At 52.3% G+C, this 17,610-nt stretch overlaps 5 protein-coding genes across 5 annotated transcripts; 3 read left to right on the top strand and 2 right to left on the bottom strand.

Annotated features, from left to right (window-relative positions):
* The first annotated feature begins 17 nt into the window (after positions 1-17).
* On the top strand, positions 18-3,701 carry NCU01929 (PAB-dependent poly(A)-specific ribonuclease subunit pan-3). Its single transcript, XM_959020.3, has 8 exons — positions 18-607; positions 665-809; positions 895-1,009; positions 1,187-1,323; positions 1,389-1,486; positions 1,540-1,882; positions 1,930-2,082; positions 2,143-3,701. Exons 2-8 carry the CDS (start codon positions 740-742, stop codon positions 3,195-3,197), a joined length of 1,971 nt encoding a protein of 656 aa, XP_964113.3. The 5' UTR covers positions 18-607; positions 665-739; the 3' UTR covers positions 3,198-3,701.
* NCU01930 (U6 snRNP-associated protein Lsm7) lies at positions 3,387-4,973 on the bottom strand. Its single transcript, XM_959021.3, has 3 exons — positions 4,530-4,973; positions 4,346-4,417; positions 3,387-4,257 (listed from the first exon to the last, which is right to left on the bottom strand). The coding sequence occupies exons 1-3, from the start codon at positions 4,753-4,755 to the stop codon at positions 4,124-4,126; spliced, it is 432 nt and encodes a 143-aa protein (XP_964114.3). The 5' UTR covers positions 4,756-4,973; the 3' UTR covers positions 3,387-4,123.
* Positions 4,974-6,084: 1,111 nt separating this feature from the next.
* On the top strand, positions 6,085-8,418 carry NCU01931 (hypothetical protein). The gene is made up of 3 exons (XM_959022.2): positions 6,085-6,649; positions 6,768-6,887; positions 6,937-8,418. Exons 1-3 carry the CDS (start codon positions 6,505-6,507, stop codon positions 8,193-8,195), a joined length of 1,524 nt encoding a protein of 507 aa, XP_964115.2. The 5' UTR covers positions 6,085-6,504; the 3' UTR covers positions 8,196-8,418.
* Positions 8,419-9,171: 753 nt separating this feature from the next.
* NCU16344 (hypothetical protein) lies at positions 9,172-9,867 on the bottom strand (the record flags this gene model as incomplete). The annotated part of the gene is made up of 1 exon (XM_011395046.1): positions 9,172-9,867. The coding sequence occupies one exon, from the start codon at positions 9,865-9,867 to the stop codon at positions 9,172-9,174; it is 696 nt and encodes a 231-aa protein (XP_011393348.1).
* A 1,874-nt stretch (positions 9,868-11,741) lies between these two features.
* set-3 (set-domain histone methyltransferase-3) lies at positions 11,742-17,290 on the top strand. The gene is made up of 4 exons (XM_959023.3): positions 11,742-11,985; positions 12,438-14,933; positions 15,011-15,393; positions 15,460-17,290. The coding sequence occupies exons 2-4, from the start codon at positions 12,845-12,847 to the stop codon at positions 16,702-16,704; spliced, it is 3,717 nt and encodes a 1,238-aa protein (XP_964116.3). The 5' UTR covers positions 11,742-11,985; positions 12,438-12,844; the 3' UTR covers positions 16,705-17,290.
* The last annotated feature ends 320 nt before the right edge of the window (positions 17,291-17,610 follow it).

Genomic DNA, 17,610 nt, shown 5'->3' with positions numbered 1-17,610 from the left:
CGGGTGCGAGTTCCCTTCCTGTGTGGTGTCTGCCCTGGACTCCCGCCCGGCACGCAGCTGTGCCCTGTCCGCAGCCCAGCCCGCCGCCGCGTCGCAGTTCCTCAGCTTTCTTTCCCGTCCGTCGCTGACACTGGAGAAAGTGAGTGGGCACTCGTGGGCAGTAGCTACCGCTAAGGTTCCCGTCGTCACGGTCACGCATCGCCGTTTTTGCTCCGCAAAGTGCTGTAGCGAATTGTGCTCGCAAAACCATCCGAATCTGACCCCCCCTTGGACTCGATTCGTCAAGTCAGCGCAGCCAACAGGACCTCCATCACCCTCAAAGCAGCCCCAGGATTGCATACGACATCTGCCAACCACCAGTCCCCTTTGTCCCTCCGCGAGTGGCGCATTGGATCTCCAACTGGTCCATCGCGTGCCATCCGATCCGATCATATACGTCCCTCCTGTCCATCGCCAACCTCGTCAGCGTATCGTCGACGTATAACCCGAAATCTCGAGCTTTCCGCTGCTACCGCTTGCTGCCACGCAACTCTGCGCCGGCGCCTTCGCCGTTCCCTATGGGTGTCGGCTTGTCCGAAATATGGGAGAGATCCGTGAGGGTGAAGAAGTATATCCACCTCTCCGTGCTCGCTAGATGTGCTTTTGCTAAGCTGCTCTGCTGCAGGCGTTGTAAAATCGGCCTCGGGCTCGTTCATCCCATTTGCTAGTCCAATACAATAATTCACCCGTCTACAACACCATGGCCGCAACGCGATATAATTCGGGCGATCTCCGAAGGCAAGTCGGGTCGCCGCGTGCAAAGAACCGCGGTATGTCCTCAACGTAGCCCGGATCTCGATCTTCGTTCTATTGCAGCCCGTCCGGCGTGTCCCGCTAACTGGTTTGCTCCCGAAGACACCAAGGAAACACTCTGCCGCAATGTTGTTATCTACGGACATTGCCGATGGGAGGACTCTGGATGTACCTTCAACCATGACCAGAACAAGGCATCCGTCTCACAGACCGACCTGTAAGTTTTATCCTAACTCTGTTTACATCCGCGTGCTGTGTCAGCGGGGAGTTATGCTCCTGGGTTTTGGAATGGGATTGCAACGTCATGGCGAGAATATGCTTGTCTGGTGTTTTTTATTTTATTTCATTTTCCGTTGTGTCGGTATGTCTTGTCTATTTCTGACTTTGGTTATAGCAACTCAAATCGAAGAGTCTTCAATGTCGAATCCCCATCCTTTACGCCAGCTAACCAGCAGCAATCAGCTGGAAAGAAGTCCACCTTTTCCTCCCAAGCTGCGAGTGCTGCCCCATTCACCCCAAGGGGAGTTGGCAGTAAGTGTCCCAGGGCGGTTCTGAGACCTATATGGATGTTCAGGCAATGTTTAACTCAACCATAGCATCCACGCCGACTCTACAGCAAGCAAATGATTCGACCATATTCAACCCAGCGGCTATTAGGGAATTTACCCCGCAAAACTACGATGTTGGCAACACGGTAAGTCATATGTGGAAGGCTGGCAGATGGCCTTTGCTCACAGTCGTCGGCAGATATCGCAGAATGGGGCACAACACGTCACTCAGGACGGTGGTCTTTACAGCGACCCTTTTTCGATAAGTTCACTGGGTCAAACAATGCCGCCGCAAGGCCAATACAACCCATACGCAAACGACCCAAACAATCTGGCCGGTGCTGGGGCAGGATTATATCAGCCCGCGGGTTTTGGCAATGGGCTGGTCCATCCACCCAACTACCATCTCTACCAACCACCATCGGAGCTGTATCGTCCAAGCCTTCAACCTTATCAGCGAACCACGTACGACTTCTTCATCCCAAAGGATAGGCGAGAGAACTTGCAGAAGAAACTGTTCCATATGCAGCAATTACTACCAAGTGAGTCCATAGCTTCTTCAGTGGAGATCGGTCGCTAACCGCAGCAGATTCCGGGCTTCCTAATCTTGATCGCTGGCACTCGCTCTTCCCACTCGATACAAAGGCTACGAGGAACTCCACTTGCTTTGGCTATCCTAGTTGGATGTACAAAGCACAGAACAACAAGAATGGGAGACACTTCGCCTTGAGACGTATCGAAGGTAATGACATGCCTAGTTTCTGGCTTTGAGAATATAAGTTCACTAACTCGGCTCTGGCAGGTTACCGGTTGACCAACGAAAAGGCCATTCTCAACGTCACTAAGGAGTGGAAAAAGATCATCAACGCAAACATTGTCACCGTACACGAAGCATTTACCACCGAATTCTTTGGCGACAGTTCTCTGATCTTCGTGTATGACTTTCACCCTCTTTCCGAAACACTCTACGACCATCATTTTCCACCAAACAACAGCCACAACAGATTACGGAATACGAACAAGATTCCCGAGAACCTTTTATGGAGCTATGTGTGCCAAATAGCGAACGCGCTGTTGGCCATCCACAATGCCAAGCTGGCCGCCCGCTGTCTGGAGTTGAGCAAGATCATCTGGGAAAACAACCGCATTCGGCTTGCGGCGTGCTCAATCCTCGATGTACTACATCATGACAGCCCCAATCGCAAAACTATTGAGGAGCTGCAACAAGAGGATTTTGTCAAGTTTGGCAGAATTATTCTGGCTCTGGCCACGAACACCCCGACGCTCAATTTCAACAACATTGACGCTGCTCTGGCTACCATTGTGCCGCGCTATTCGACACAGTTGAGGGGAGTATTGGAATGGCTCATTAAGCCTTCTGCTCCAGGGGAAACCAAGACGGTTGAGACCCTACTTGGCGGAATCACAACACACCTCGCCAATTTTGCCAATTTTGTCATGCAGGAGTCCGATGAGAAAGAGTTCCATCTTATGAGGGAATTGGAGAATGGCAGGATTGCCCGTCTCATGTTCAAACTGTCCGTTGTTAACGAGCGGGGCGATTCTTGTGGGGTGCACAACTGGTCGGAAACTGGAGAGCGCCTCCTCCTAAAACTATTCAGGGATTATGTCTTCCACCAAGTGGATGCCGATGGAAAGGCTCGGCTCGACACGAATCACTACCTCAATTGCTTGAGTAAGCTCGACGCCAGCTCCGAAGAACAGATCTTGCTCACCAGTCGCGACAATGCCACGGTTTTCGTCGTCAGCTACAGGAGTATACGACAGATGCTGGACCGTGCGTATGGCGAGCTTGGAAAGGAAAGTAAACCGAGCGCGACGGGGGCTACCATCTGAATATAGAGTCTTTCGACTTGCGCTTTCAGCCAATGGCTCCACATGTTCGGTGACGGCCTTTGCCATGGCGAGGATATGGATCGCAGCTCAAATGAAGGCTGAACGACAATAATGGACGTAGCAGCCCGACCAAAGCGAGCTTGACCTACCAGGAAAGCGAAGAGGGGGGATTGAGAAGAAGAAATGTGGACTAAGTGGTGGAAAGTGGTTAACAGCGATGAGCAGATCATGTTAGATAGCGAACTAGAAAACAGACTCAGAACACGTGCCCAATTCCGTCCCAGAGCAGGATGTGGGCTGAAAACAACTGGCATATGTATGCGGTGAGCCGAACTATTCGTTATCTTCCCAAGCGTTCTCATTCCACTAGGAGATACTGAATGAGAAAACTTGCCGCTGCTCGAGAGTTCATGGAGCCAAGGGACGTTCTTGAACAGGCATATGTTGCCTTCTGGCTTGATTTCCAGTTAGATTCCCCCACTCGTCAATAACGGCGTTGGCTGGACGTTTACCATAACTCAGGGCAACCAGCTGCATGTGTGTTTCTTCTCGATGTAGCCAACCCCTGTTCTTACAGTCCCTCTGGTGGGTATCGTTGGTAGCTGGGGCCGACTTGTGTTCCTTCATGCTCGACACTGGGTGTTTGCTCACCCAACTCAGCAATGTTTCCCTTGTTGCACCGTCCTATCCTTGAGTGGGGCGGATATCATAACATATTGTTAGACTTCTCTCAACCTTTCAGGTTTCTGTCCTGGTGTTCCTTCTCACTGTCCTGCCCCGTTTTCCTTCGTCAAAATTGTCGTCTCGTCCAATTGCGGTATCGCTCGGTTTACGAGCATGACGGGATGGCGTTCAGATCCCCAAGTTGGTATAATGTTTCGAAAATGATGCAGTTTTACTTTGTCCAGACGAGCATTCCCTTCTGCTCAAGCTTCTTCCTCCTGCTGAGCGAAGGGGTTCGCAATCACCTCGCTTCCGTCGACGGGGCTGATCACAACGAGGAGCGTACCGCGCGCAACAACAAGTCCTAGAGGACGGGTGGTTTCGTTGCCTTCTTCGTCTATTATAGGTGCGTGGGTTAGGACCAACTGGGGCCAAAGAGAGCGAGGTGCACTGGGCAGAGAAAGGCAAGGGAGGCAACAGCTTACCTCTCACAGCTTCCTGCACATCATCCAAAACCAAGTTCATAAGCGCATCATATCCCTTGAGCGTACCGGTAACTGTTGTGTCGAAGACAAGAGAAGGGTTTGTGTCAGCTTTGTAGGGAGCTTTGTGGGGAGCTTTAAGGGAGCTCGTTGAGGGGACTCGGGAAACAGCCATGTCACGACGTACCTTCACGTCCACCGTTGAACTTGACAGTGATGCGCTGGTCCATATACTTCTTGAGGTCGAGGATGTTTTCCTTCTTAGGGCGCTCACCGCGGTCACCGCCCTGAGCACCACCGCCTCCCTGACCTCCACCGGCGCCGGAGCCAGAACCACCTGCTCCTCCACGGTTACCTCCGCGACCGCCCCGGTAGCCGCCACCACGGCCTCCCCTATTTCCTCTATCGGCCATTGTTCTGTTTCTTTGTGAAGTTGATTGAGTATGCGCCGTGTATTGCGCTGGTGGGTATGGAAGAAGAGAGGAAGTCGTCGAAACCGAACCGATTGGCGATTGTCGAGTGTTGATTTGTGGTGTTGGTAATGTCGTTCGGTGCTGCGATTGTTGTCGTCAGGCTGGCTGGCGCTATGGGTTGCGATGGATGTCGTGGGGTTGGTCAGTCGTCCCGTCTGGGTCAGTCGCGTTTTTGGCGTCTGCATCCGCTGGCGGGAGTGACGCCTAGCTGAGTTTCTTCCACAGCTGTGCTTTGCCAAGCACCCCGCTGTGGGGCTGCCATCCGGCTGTAAGTGCGGGTAGTGTGGATCCTTGAGGTCCAGGTAGCATTCCCCAGACTGGCTGACGACAGGAGCCGTGAATCGCTACACTACACTTCGTAGATTGAGTGGCCCAAGCTTTCTTTTTTAGCTTCTCAACTTCCCTTCCCTTCTCTTCCAGTCCAACCACAACCGGCTTGATCGAAACCTCGAAGTTTCTTAATCCTGCCTTCGTTCCTCAGACTCTTCTTCGTGACGTCCAGCAGTGTAAAACAATGCGTGTCATGAGTACCAATTTGATGTGCTGGACGGCTCACAGACACGGCCCGCCAGCTCATCCACTACACTACACTTTTGTTCCATGAAAGGTCGCCCTGGTATGTTTATTTCTTTCTCTTCGACTTCCCACCATGTCCGTCAACTCTGCAGTGCCGTAGGGTTTTCATGTCGTGTGATGAGCTTGTCAATATCCCAACACATTAATCATCTGCTACGACCTTTTAACATGGTCGGACGGCTGAGGAGGGAATACTTCGCCTGGCCATCGTTCAAGTTCTGTCTTTGGTTCTGAGCAACGGGAACAACTGCCAAACTACCTAGTAGCGAAAACATGGTGCGTTGCAGCAGCCGCCTACCATCTTGGCTCTCAATGCAGCGGCGAAGAAACTTGTGTCCAAGACTGTCAGGCATGTGTGCCAAGAATCAAGAAGCGCCGTCTTTGAAATTCAGGTGCTTGACAAGAACTCAATTTCTCTCGGCAACATCCGAGAGCCATTGAACCAAGACGCACGCTCACCGGGCCAAGAGTATCCGATCGAGTTGGGTTCCATGTGACGAGGTGCGATTGGGAGTTCACAAGTAGGTCCTACCAAACTCCAAGCTTGCCCAAGGAGCAAAACGGGCCTTAGTTTCCAGCCGCTCGAAAATCGGTGTTACTACCTACATATTCCATTGACGGATGCCTACACTACTTAACGACTCGACCCCTCTATCCACTGGCTAGAAGTGTCCCTGACTCGTTGCCCCGGCTGTTATCAAACTTCGAGCAAGGGAAGCATATCCTCATTGACCTCACAATTTGCTCTCGACTATCAGACCTCCAGCTATCCCACTGCCAAACGGTTACGGCAAGTTTGGGTTCCTAATACAGGTACAGGTCGCATCGCGCATGGTTCTGTACGCGCCTACCTATATTGGGCTTCCCTCACCGGCTTGAATCGGCACCACTATACTACAGCAGTTCACCGCAGGCTCGCCCTGTTGATGCGGGACAGTCTCCTCGAGTCGCCTACCCTGCCACGGCCAGGCTAACATCTGTAAAGTCGATACGAATAGTCCTCGAATAGAGACAAAACCCGGCCAAGATATAGAATATCAGGGAGTGACCCAACCCCATAGTGTCCACTCGGAGCAGTTTCTCCTTTGCTTGGTTCTGTTGTGACGCCGCAAGATGCCGGCAGGCGTACACAACGGGAAATCGGGGGATGGTTCCCCTGGGCCCGGCCCCTCTAAGCGCAAGAGAGACCTAGACGACAATGGCATCCCCGGCCTTACCCGCCCTGACCGCATACCCCAACCACGGCCGCCACAGTCAGGTATGTTACAACGTGAAGAGGACAAATTCCCATTGAGCCAATACTTGACGGGGTTGCGCCATGACTTGGGCTCTTGCACTCTCAATGAAGTCCCCGTTGTCTTACTGATTATCGCTAGGTAACACTACACCTATCAACTATCTTTCCGCTTCCGGAATCAAGACATCAAGCCTCGAACTTCTTCGTGGGGATAACTGCGCTTTCAACAAGGTCATATCCCTTATAAGCGACTATGAAGGTATGAAGAGTACTCTGTAGTACAGGCTCCAGAGCTAAAGTTATTCAAGGAGTTCTCAGTCGACATGAAAGCCTGGCTGCAAACTTAGGGGCCAAGCTCACCGCACCTCGTTTACTACGAGCTATGGAGAGTCTTTTCGAAGGTGAAATTACTGTTTATGCCAAGACTTCTTCCGGAATGGATCAGCCATATAAGCCTAGCTGGCTGGACATCCTCGATTTTGCGGCTGCTAACCCTAGCGAGTTCAATCTCACCACAATAACCAGTCGTGGCCGGGTCTGTCGCTTCTCCATGAAAAACGTCGACGTCGAAATCACCGAGGATGACTGGCGGCTTATCAGGTCCGGTGCTTTGGACCGTTTTAGCCTAGTTCCGCCCAAACCGTTGGAAGAGGATGACGGAATCGAGTTGGTCACGCTAGATATAGTTGAGGACCGAGTTCACAGGATCATTCAGAAGGCAGACGAGATAGCTGCCAAAGCACGGCAACTGAACTATCACCTGAGCGGCCGCAAGGCTGCCATTGGGGCTCGCTATACGTTCCAGCACTCTTCAGAACTGAACCATTACCCGAAACGCCACAGCGAGCTGAAGCCCGATCCTGATCTCCAGGCTTACTTACTGCGGCAGTTTCTATCTCGAGCTGCCCAGCACGCCGAGACTTCTAATTTAGGAAAATCTGGCTCAAGTCCCTCTTTTGCATCCTCTAATCATTCGCAGCTGCATTTACGGCAGGCTGGTATTGTCCGGTCACCACCAATGCCGACATCATCTGGAACATTGGCTCCCCTTCAGCAACTTGCTGGTTCGATCCACATGGAGAACTCGGTACTGCAAGATCCAGCGCATCGATTGTCCTGGGGATCCGGTGCTTTGGAACGCCACACCGCTGCCAGCCGATCCGGCACACGAGCTATAGAAAGACTTGAGCGTGCAGCATCGACAAGCCCCCCTTGTGACCGCTGCCGGAGGCTACAGATACCCTGTGTCGAATATATGGGCAGCGGTTGTCAAGGGTGTGCCGACAACCGCGAACGATGTGACTGGCAAGCAACGACGCATAATGAGATTTTTGCATTGCTCGGGACAAATACGCCCCAAGAGGGCAGGCCTGGAATAGCAGCGGAGGCGGTAGCTGACCAGGAAGTGTCAAAATGCTCTTCCACGAGAGCGGAAAATTCGAATGGGCTTGGTACTGCTCATCGTTCGAACATCAAGGATGGTGAGCAAACACATGGTGAGGATACGGATGGGAGAGCAGATGCGGCAGAGGATAGTAGGGAAGGAATCGGACGGCGTCCCGGTTAAGGTCTTTTTGTAGGAGGGAAAGGTCAAAGGACCGCGAGTACGTCACTAAACTACGCCTGGAAGCGACGGGCCGACAAAGTCGAGCAAATGAGCCGCAGCAGCAGCAGGGTAAGCAGAAGTCGCTAGCGCACTGGCAAGCTCAGATCGGGGTACCAACGAGAGCGCCTCATGTAGTTCACAAACGAATTCACGAAGAATGACAGTAGGATATCATACAAGAGGGGACAAGCTATACAAAGACATGTGTGCATGTTGTATTATTACTCGATGGTGGCAACAACATAAACATATTGCGAGACTGTCCACGCTAGGTTGCTTTTCTCTCCCTTTAGTACCTCTCTGATTTGCTAATTTCTTTTCTTTTCTTCTTTCTTTCTTCTTGTTGTTGCTGCCTTTCATCTTCCCCTGAACTGCCGACAGAAGCCCAAGATTGCGATCTTTGCTTGATACGTACCCCGTCCAATACACCCAACCTACATAAAGTTGATCCAGTTATGTTCCCCGTATATTCATCCCCTTCCAGCTCCTTTGGCTGCTAGACAGGTAGCCAAAGACGGTGTGTCCCTTCTTTCCGTTCCTTCGTAGGCTTGACTCAAGCCAAGAGTCCAAATATTTCCCTCGAGTTGTTATCCAAGTCAAGATCACTTTATCCGCAAGTTGAACAATTTTCCAAAATACCTAGAGGTAGGTACGCCATAAAATAACATCCACACCCTCCTAACCTCCCTCCTGAAACACGCAGTCATGAATTCACCTTCAGTTCACATCTTTCTCTCTCTCACTTCCCTTTCTATCCATTTTCCCTTTCCCTTTCCCTTTCCCTTTCTATCCCTTTTCCCTTTCCCTTTCCCTTTCCCTTCTCCCTTTTCCGTTCCCTTCTCCCTCTTCGTCCGCCTTCGCTTCTCTATCTCTTTTCATTCCCTCCCCCTCCCATACACCCTCTTTCCCCTCTCGTTTCAGTAATTCTCACGGGAGTTCATTGTAAACGACCCCAATACCGAGCAGCTTGGACCTGAAACCGATCCTCCATGTCCAGACACCGCGTCAGAATGGCGATGCGGATTTGCTCGTCCCGCTCGTTGTCCGAGGGTGTGTAGAGCGTCGAAGAGCGGGAGCGGGTAATGAACTCGTTTAGCGCGGTTTTACCATTGTTGCTGGGGTTGGAACGAGCTTGTGCTGCTGCTGCTGCTGCTGATGGTGGTGGTGCTGATGGCGGTGATGGTGGTGATGGTGGTGATGGTGGTGATGTTGGACGCTGGTGTTGTTTGTGGAGCGGTTGTTGCTGCTGGGGTTGGGATTGTTCTTGTTGTTCTGGGTTTTGTCCCGGTTCTATACTTTGGACCTGGACCTTTTGTTGATCTTCTTGTTGGGATGGTTGGTGGAGGGAAGACGGATGAGGAGGGGATCGGGAAAAGGAACAGGACGTAGAGTGGTGAACATGATGATCATGGTGATCATGAGGAGGAGGAGGAGGATGATGATTACAATGTTGGCATGATTGTTGCTTCCCCTTTCCAACTGCATCCTCAGAGTGTTGGGATGGGGGAGTCATGGTCGAATTCGATTCGAGCGAAGTCAGTGATATGCTCGTCATGGTCCCGGCAGTGGTGGTATCGACGAGAGAGTTGAATGTCTTTGCACTCAAAGTTTCGTCGGAGCTTGGAGAAGGCATCTTGGAGTGGGAAGGTTTCAGGTAATGCAGGATGTAGCGGTGCGGTAGGTAGGTGGCTGGTCTGCTGGCAGCTGGTGCCCCTCTATCTGTATGTCAGGGAGTCGTGTATCTGAATGGCGGAAAACCATGCATATGGTCGTTTTTAATGGCTTGATGTTGACTTGAGGTTATCATTGCAGTTGTTTCGCAAGTTAGTTGCGAATTTCCATTGGTGTTGTAGGATTTCTTGTGGTTGTCCGCCCATCAGTGACCAGTGTCTCTTCGGGTGGTCCGACCGTTCTGGACTTTGACCTCTTATCTCGAGACTTCACTACATTTTCTCGTCATTCAAGAAAAGCGGCAATGTCAATGAATCTTCCAGTGCCTGACTGGCACTTTGACATGTGCAAACACACGCGTGTAGTGTAAGCATGATTCCAAAGGCTCGTATATTGTGCACCGAAATTCAGATGTTGATGAAATCGGCATATGTCCGCCAAGGTTTCCGAAATGGATTTTTCACCTCGTCCTTTGCCTACCTGGTGAGTGATGAACGTTTTCCGCACTTTGCTTTAAGATTATGAACTTTGAATGTAGCGTCATACATACACCAATTGTGATGGTAAGTAGGATGATAGCGTCGTAGGGCCGGATTCTGGCAATGGAGTTCATGACATATCCCCAACCAAACCTTGCGAGCGACGCGAGATCCTGTCAGAAATCATGATTGGAATCAAAACACTACGGTGAAAATGCTATCAATGTATATTTCTCTTTCGTGGTCTATTGAGTGCGAATCTTGGTATCATCGCCCGGCATCAGGAGTCCATGGGTTCGGCAGCCCGAACTCGCAACCAGCCAAGCCGATGAGCTAATGACCCAAGGAATCCTTTCGCTCTTTTTCCTTATTGAGTTTCTTTTCCCATTTTGAAAACACTCCGTCGTACTTGTTGAAACCGTATCGTAGCTAACAGTGTGAACCACTTCTCTACTTCGTGTTTGTCTAGGTACCTTTCCCTCTGATTCCCATCGAGAGAGGCATCAGAGGGCGAGATGGGGCGTGATTGCCACAAGCTGCACAGGAAAGTAGGACACGACACCAATCAGCACACGATGGTCAAAACTCACAAACTAGGACACTACGACGTGGGGCTCCGGATCCTTCAAGTAATGCCGATATCATAGTCCCTTGGGATAAGGCGTATCAGTAGTTGGCTCGGCGCAAAGGTTGGGCCGTTGGGGCTGAGGCTTGCATCTAGCCACCTTTGATATCTCGGCCTTCGAATCTGGGACTGACACTGGCGAATATGACGTTCGCCCTGTCTCCTGCTCTAGCAATGCCATATAGCCAGGGTGTTACTTAACGAAGGGGACAGCAGTGAGGCATAATGCACGATCGACGTGGCGTGTGTGGGCGAGGAGTGAACATCAGTAGGCCCGAGGATCATGTAATCCTCGGGTGGCACCAAAATGCGTGCAGTCGAGTATACCGGCAGTCAGTTCAGCCCTGTGGTAGGAAGCTGTGGTATTCACAAAGCAGGCAAGGGGTGAATATGGCTGTGGACTTGGCCGTGAATGACGACGAGGCAATGGTCGCTTTGCGGGATGGCGGGCTTTCAAGTGATGACTACGAGCCGGTCTGGATGATGACCCGTGAGATGCTCCAAGGCTCCGAACCTCGGTCTGTCGTAACGGCAGGTGCATCAAGCCATCTCTTGTTCTCACGAAAAAGGTGGAAAGGAGTGTTGGGAGTACTGTGCATGGTTTGGAGCGGGCCGTTGTCCAAACACTCGCTCATAGCTTACTACAGCTTGGGGTTAAGAGCCCCCAGCCCAGCATCCCCAGTCTCGAATAAATATCTTTTGTCGGTCCCAACCAACGTCCCCTTTCCCTCTCGCAACCCGTGCAACCGCCATTTCCACTCCCTCACGCCATCACACATTCTCGGTGCGCACACAACCACTCGACCACATCGGTCCATCCGTCGACCAGAGTCCAGCCAGGTCTCAATCCAGGCACGCCCAGAGTATCAAGGAATACCCATCTGCATCGCTGCTGTCTGCTTCCGCATTTGCCCGCGGCCCCCTTTCGAGTGTCTTGTCAGCTATCTGGCTGGAACCTGGACTTTGCAGCTATCTGGTGAGTGACCAACTACCTACCCCTGGCCTTCCCAGGCTCTCACACGTTCCCAATCCTTCCTCTTTCTCCTCCTCCACTCGACTTGCCTTTTTCGCGCTCGCTACCACTCTGGGCCTCGCTCCGCGTGTCCGTTCGCGCCTCATCCTTTCACTCAGCCTTTTCACCCCTTCACTTGATTCATTCCGTCTCCGTCAACCCCCCTCCTTGCCTTTTCTGCCGGTTGGGAATGCAATTGTCAATAACATAACCTATCAAGCGACATCTATATACTCTGCACCACTTACTTCAGTTGCATCCACACACCCCCGAGCACTATCGAGAGATCTACCTACCATTTACACTGCAGCTTTTTTCCATGCCCCATTGCCGTCTTCAAATTTTCCCACGTCAACACCAACAACAACCGGCAACACGACCGCTAACCGCCATTGCATCCTTGGCTTAACCCGCAGATCTTTCTTCAGCGACACATCACATTTCTCGGTTCTTCTGTCCATCCGAACCTACCTATGCACCAGTTGGACCGCTCGTTTCTCTTGCCCGTCTGTTGCTTGTCTTTCGAAACCGCCTCCCTCCGAAACCCACAGTGAAAAAGACAGCCATTGCACCGCGTCGGCTTGTGATCCTGCATCTGCGCCAGTTGGGTGACCTTTTGCTTGCGTGGGCCTCCCTCGCCGTTGGGCCAAGCAATCTCACCGTGGAGCCGGTCGAGTTTGCCACGCGCCCGCCGCGCTCCGCATCTCCAACCACTACCACTTCCGGAAAACAGTAGCGTCGGGTAACTTTTTCTGTTACTATCTAACCCGGCAGCCCAAGGCTCACTCACCTGGCGCGTTGGTCGCCTCGCGAAACCGCGGCAATGGCGGCAATTGTGGCAATCGCTGAGCTGGCTCGGGGGCTTCTCAGTTCAGACTCGAGCTTTGTGAGCGCCGTGAGCGCGCCTACCGATGCGTCCATCGATGCGTCTTCAAATGCGCCGGCGTCGTTGACCTCGACACCGCCAACCACGGTCTCGCCGGATAACATGTCGCAGATCTCTGATGCAGATGTTAGTGGCAAACCAGATATCGTTTCCGTACCCAGTCTAGAGAGTGCCATCCCTTTGCTAGAGAACGAACAGCAAAACCAAGCTCGCCAACAGTTGCAACAAGAACAACAAGGGGCTGGCCAGGGGATAACAGAGCCCCAACCAGACGCCATTGTTGTGGTTCCCCAACCGCCTGCGGACCCCTCATTGCCCGCTCAAGAGCCTGTCCCCGACACAACAGGTCGATTTCCGCGCCGTGCACGAGGCAACAACGCCCCAGTATACAACCTCGCGAGATTGACCGGCACCTATGTGCATGGCAAACGCGCCTCGAAAGGTGACATTGTCCTCCAGAAGAAGCGGAAACCGAAAGGTAGAAAACTACAGGCTCTACTGGCCCAACAGGCTCTCGAAGCTGAGCAGGCCGCTCAACTGGCCGCTCAGGGCGGAACTCCAGCAAACCCTGCCGCGGACGTACCATCCATTCAACCAGCAACCCAGGAAACCGACAAGCCCGATTCGAACGCGCCCGCCGACACGCTCACCATCCCGCCCGTCCACGCGCCCGCAGCCCCCGAGCCCACATTTCCCGAATCCGCAGCTAGTCCCGACAAAAATGGCGCCGCTGAAGCAGCCGACGCCCCAGCCGAGGAAAATCGCGTGGATCATGAGAGTCTCGACGCGTCGGTGCATGAAGCGCCGCTTGAACTTTCCACAAACACGGCCGAACTGAGCTCGACGACAAAAGCCGATACCGCACAAGACATAAACCTCGACCCCTGCGGCGCGCTGATTCCCGCCCTGCCAGTCGATGTTCCCGACCATATCCCCGCGATCGCACCGAGCGCAACCAGAAAGCCTGACACAAGGGGAGCCAAGGCAACCGAGAAGGACGTAGTCAAGAGGCCCGTCGGGAGACCCAAGAAACACACGGTGACAAACATAGGCAAAGCAGCCAGGACAGCCCTCGTCGAAACAGCCGAGCCGGCCACTGCCGAAAAAGTTGGGACGAACACTATCGGTGAAGCCGTAACAAGCTCCCCCAAGGAAGCCGTACCCAATGTCGAGAAGGAAGCTGAACGCGGCATCGAAAAAGAAGCGGAACCAAGCGGCACCGAAGATATACAAACAGGTGCATGGGAAGATGTTCCAGCAGAAACAACTGGGGATGTACACACGAGCACAGCCAGCCAAGTAAAAGCAGTCAAAGCGAAGGGTACCAAAACAACGAGAGGCAAGGCAACGAAAGCTGAAACGATCAAAGCTTCGGCTGTAGTCCCTGCTACGCGCAGAGCGACGCGTCATTCGGGCGTGCCCGTTGAAGACCCTATCTTGCCATTGATCACACCGGCATCGGGCAAGAAAGCCAAGACAGCTGAGCCTGCTCTATCTCGTGTCCCACGCGAACTAAAACGCTTGCGAGATACTAACGAATTCGTTGGTATCGACACGCGTCCTATTCGATACTCTGTATGGAGCAACGGAAAGTATGTCAACGTAACTGAGGAGAAGGAGCCCACTGCACCAGCAAAGAAGAAGGCCAAGGTCGACAGCAGCACAGCTACAGTGCGCGAAGATAGGAAGGATAAGACGGTGGAACCAGAGGCTCCGACGAACACCGACTCTTCTCGTCCAGCTGTCAAGCAAAAGCGCGTCAAGAAGTGGCTTAACAAGGGTCTCTACGCTGGCCAGCAAGCGCCCGAGGACGTTACCAAAAGCCTCACTACGCAGGAGAGGAAGAGGCTCTTGAATATCCCAGAACTCGCGAAGAGTGGCCCACCGAACAAAGTCCTTCCACTGCCAATCTTCAATGGATTGCGGCTGCTCATCGCAGGTCGTGATTTCAAGCTGCCGTTTGATGTCTGCCACCCATTGCCTCCCGGACAGCCCAAGCCCGCCGCATACCGCACCATGACAAAAAGTGAGTATATCATGAGACGGGAACATCTGATTGCGATTTGAGTGTCTGATAGCTAACCTATCTGTGTCATTTTCTAGACCGTTTTATTGGCCAGGCCGCGGCGATATGGAAGAAGACCCCTCACTTCGAGGATTTTGCGTCCAAGTGTGTATGTACGCCTGAAGACGGATGCGCACAAGACTGCCAGAATCGTGTTATGCTGTACGAGTGCGATGATACCAACTGCAACGTCGGCAAGGAGTTCTGCCAGAACCGGGCTTTCCAGATGCTCACGGAAAGAACCAAGAAAGGAGGTCGTTACCGCATAGGTGTTGAGGTCTTCAAGACCGAAGACAGAGGATATGGTGTGCGTAGCAACCGCTGCTTTGAACCCCATCAGATCATTATGGAGTACACGGGCGAGATCATCACCGACGAGGAGTGTGAACGTCGAATGAATGAGGAGTACAAGAACAACGAGGTGTGTTTTCCCCGGGATTGTTCTGTCATTGCCCCGCAAAGCTCTTATCACTAACATTCATCATAGTGTTACTATCTCATGTCATTCGACCAAAACATGATTATTGACGCAACCACCGGTAGTATCGCGCGGTTCGTCAATCATTCATGCTCCCCTAATTGTCGCATGATCAAATGGATCGTCTCTGGGCAGCCGAGAATGGCGCTTTTTGCGGGTGACCGCCCCATTCAAACCGGCGAGGAGCTAACGTACGACTACAACTTTGACCCCTTCTCCGCTAAGAACGTGCAGAAGTGTTTGTGCGGTGCGCCCAACTGTCGAGGTGTCCTTGGGCCCAAACCTAAGGAAGTGAAGCCGCCCAAGCCTCCGAAGGCAGAGGTCAAGGGCAAGAAAAAGGTTGGTAAAAGGAAGCTCCAAGAGCTCCTAGCCAACGGGATAGAGAATGTTGTAGAGGGCGAGGGGAGGTCACCCAAGAAATTGAAGGTGGGTAACGCCCAAGCCGGCAAAGCGACCGAAGATACAGCAAAGGGAGCTCCAACATTCGTGTCGCGAAAGGTTTCCAAGGTGTCTGTCAGCGCCAAGTCCAAGGTCGCTTCGGCGAAGACCACCAAGACGTTCACTCGGAAAGTCAGCATTGCGACGACGAGAGTTGTCAAATCTTATTCCAAGAAGGGCGCCGCCGCGAAGAGCAAGACGATCACGCTGAAAGCTCCGTCAAAGGGTTCCAGCTTGACCATAGTCGCAGCTGATGCAGCCGGCTCTATCACAGCGGCAGAAACGGCGGGGGCTGAAGAGGAGGCAGGAAACAAAGCTTCCAAGACAGCCAGGGTAACTCCCAAGAATACGCCCAGGGCAAAGAAGATGGCGGACGCTGTCCAAAACACTCCTACTATTGCAGAGGGAGACGACGGCTCGATTTTTGATGTACCATCATCTTCTTCTGCAAGGAAACGCGCCCCCTCTTGGAAAGTGCGGGACTCGGGCGTAAAAAACGTATCATCCCTCTTCAGAAAAGCCAGGAAATCACCTGTCAAGATCAAGGATACTGCCGATCCGGCGGCCAAGTCTACGGCAGCCACCACCAAGATCGTGAAACCGCGCAAGGCTTTCACGAAGGGGAAGGTCACAAGACCGGGCAAGGCGATGCCAAAGCTGACCGTTGCTAAGAAGACGGGCAAGTCCGTGGCTAAGCCTGCGATATCAAAGTCTGGCAAGGGATCTGTCAGCACTAAGGGTGCGACCAAGATTCGCCTCGTTAATAAGGCGGCTGATGGCCAGGATGAAAATGCCGCTCCGGAATTGGTCGTGTAAAGGGAATTAGGCTGGGCGGTTCGTATACTGTTCTTTGATCGGGATGTGTTGTAACGGGCACTCGGTGTCATTGGAGGACAGCGTGTAAGATTCAGAGACATTTCAGGCTTTGGGGAGTGTGGCTAAAGATACAGGAGTTGTGAGTTTGGCTTGGTTACTTGGCTCTGATGTCCTTTTTGTGGTATCTTGAGGACGTGTGGTGTCTTTTCGTCCTTGTAGTCATAAAACGGGCGTTTGGCTTTTACATGATTCGTTCATCTTTTCTTCCCCTTCTCCTCCTGGCGTCACTTGGTTGCTTGTAGTTTCTAGCTCCCTCATTCAGGCTGAGAGGTGTTGGTTTGCATCTTGAAAATACAATGAGCTGGAATTCACGCTGGCTGGGAAGGAAGAAGCGGGCTCATTATTGGTTCGAGAATTCTTACAACAACCTAGCATGAGGAACCAACTCAGGCAGAAATCAACAGTGGGTTCTCTTGATGCCAAGGACGTTCCGCCAGTCTGCCTTTCTTTGGAAAATGATGATCATGTTGTACCTACACTTGTGCTGTTCAAAGGGTATGGTACGTGCCATGACGTCGATCTCCCGCACCTCTCATTATCAATTCCGCGGCCACCTTAGGCGCAGTTCAGTACTGCGAGCTCCCGATACATCAAATAGTATAGTGTTCCCGTAACATACTCGGAGAGTCTAACGTGGTCAATGGTACAAAATACCACTTAGTCCGTAAGCCTTGCGTACCTCGCAAGGTCAACGGGCAGTTTAGGGGAGACTACCAAAGAATGTAGATTACAAAGTCCGGTATCAGTATTCAACATGCAGATCGTGAGAATTCACCTTTTCCATCAAAGATTATGATAATCGGCCGGGAAGAAGTGGGATTTTTTGTGGCTTGATATCGTCTGCTT

Source organism: Neurospora crassa, linkage group I, assembly GCF_000182925.2.
Source record: "Neurospora crassa OR74A linkage group I, whole genome shotgun sequence".
Classification (NCBI taxonomy): domain Eukaryota; kingdom Fungi; phylum Ascomycota; class Sordariomycetes; order Sordariales; family Sordariaceae; genus Neurospora; species Neurospora crassa.
Note: the sequence above shows the minus strand (reverse complement) of the source record. Positions and strands in the feature narration are given on the sequence as shown.

Coding starts and splice junctions, on each gene's coding strand:
- NCU01931 (XM_959022.2), top strand. CDS start 6,505: ATGCCGGCAGGCGTACACAACGGGAAATCGGGGGATGGTTCCCCTGGG. Junction 6,650..6,767: donor ACCACGGCCGCCACAGTCAG/GTATGTTACAAC, acceptor GATTATCGCTAG/GTAACACTACACCTATCAAC. Junction 6,888..6,936: donor CCTTATAAGCGACTATGAAG/GTATGAAGAGTA, acceptor AAGTTATTCAAG/GAGTTCTCAGTCGACATGAA.
- NCU01929 (XM_959020.3), top strand. CDS start 740: ATGGCCGCAACGCGATATAATTCGGGCGATCTCCGAAGGCAAGTCGGG. Junction 1,324..1,388: donor CACCCCAAGGGGAGTTGGCA/GTAAGTGTCCCA, acceptor ACTCAACCATAG/CATCCACGCCGACTCTACAG. Junction 2,083..2,142: donor CGCCTTGAGACGTATCGAAG/GTAATGACATGC, acceptor CGGCTCTGGCAG/GTTACCGGTTGACCAACGAA.
- set-3 (XM_959023.3), top strand. CDS start 12,845: ATGGCGGCAATTGTGGCAATCGCTGAGCTGGCTCGGGGGCTTCTCAGT. Junction 14,934..15,010: donor ATACCGCACCATGACAAAAA/GTGAGTATATCA, acceptor GTCATTTTCTAG/ACCGTTTTATTGGCCAGGCC. Junction 15,394..15,459: donor AGGAGTACAAGAACAACGAG/GTGTGTTTTCCC, acceptor CATTCATCATAG/TGTTACTATCTCATGTCATT.
- NCU01930 (XM_959021.3), bottom strand. CDS start 4,755: ATGGCCGATAGAGGAAATAGGGGAGGCCGTGGTGGCGGCTACCGGGGC. Junction 4,418..4,529: donor GTTCAACGGTGGACGTGAAG/GTACGTCGTGAC, acceptor TCGACACAACAG/TTACCGGTACGCTCAAGGGA. Junction 4,258..4,345: donor TGTGCAGGAAGCTGTGAGAG/GTAAGCTGTTGC, acceptor CACCTATAATAG/ACGAAGAAGGCAACGAAACC.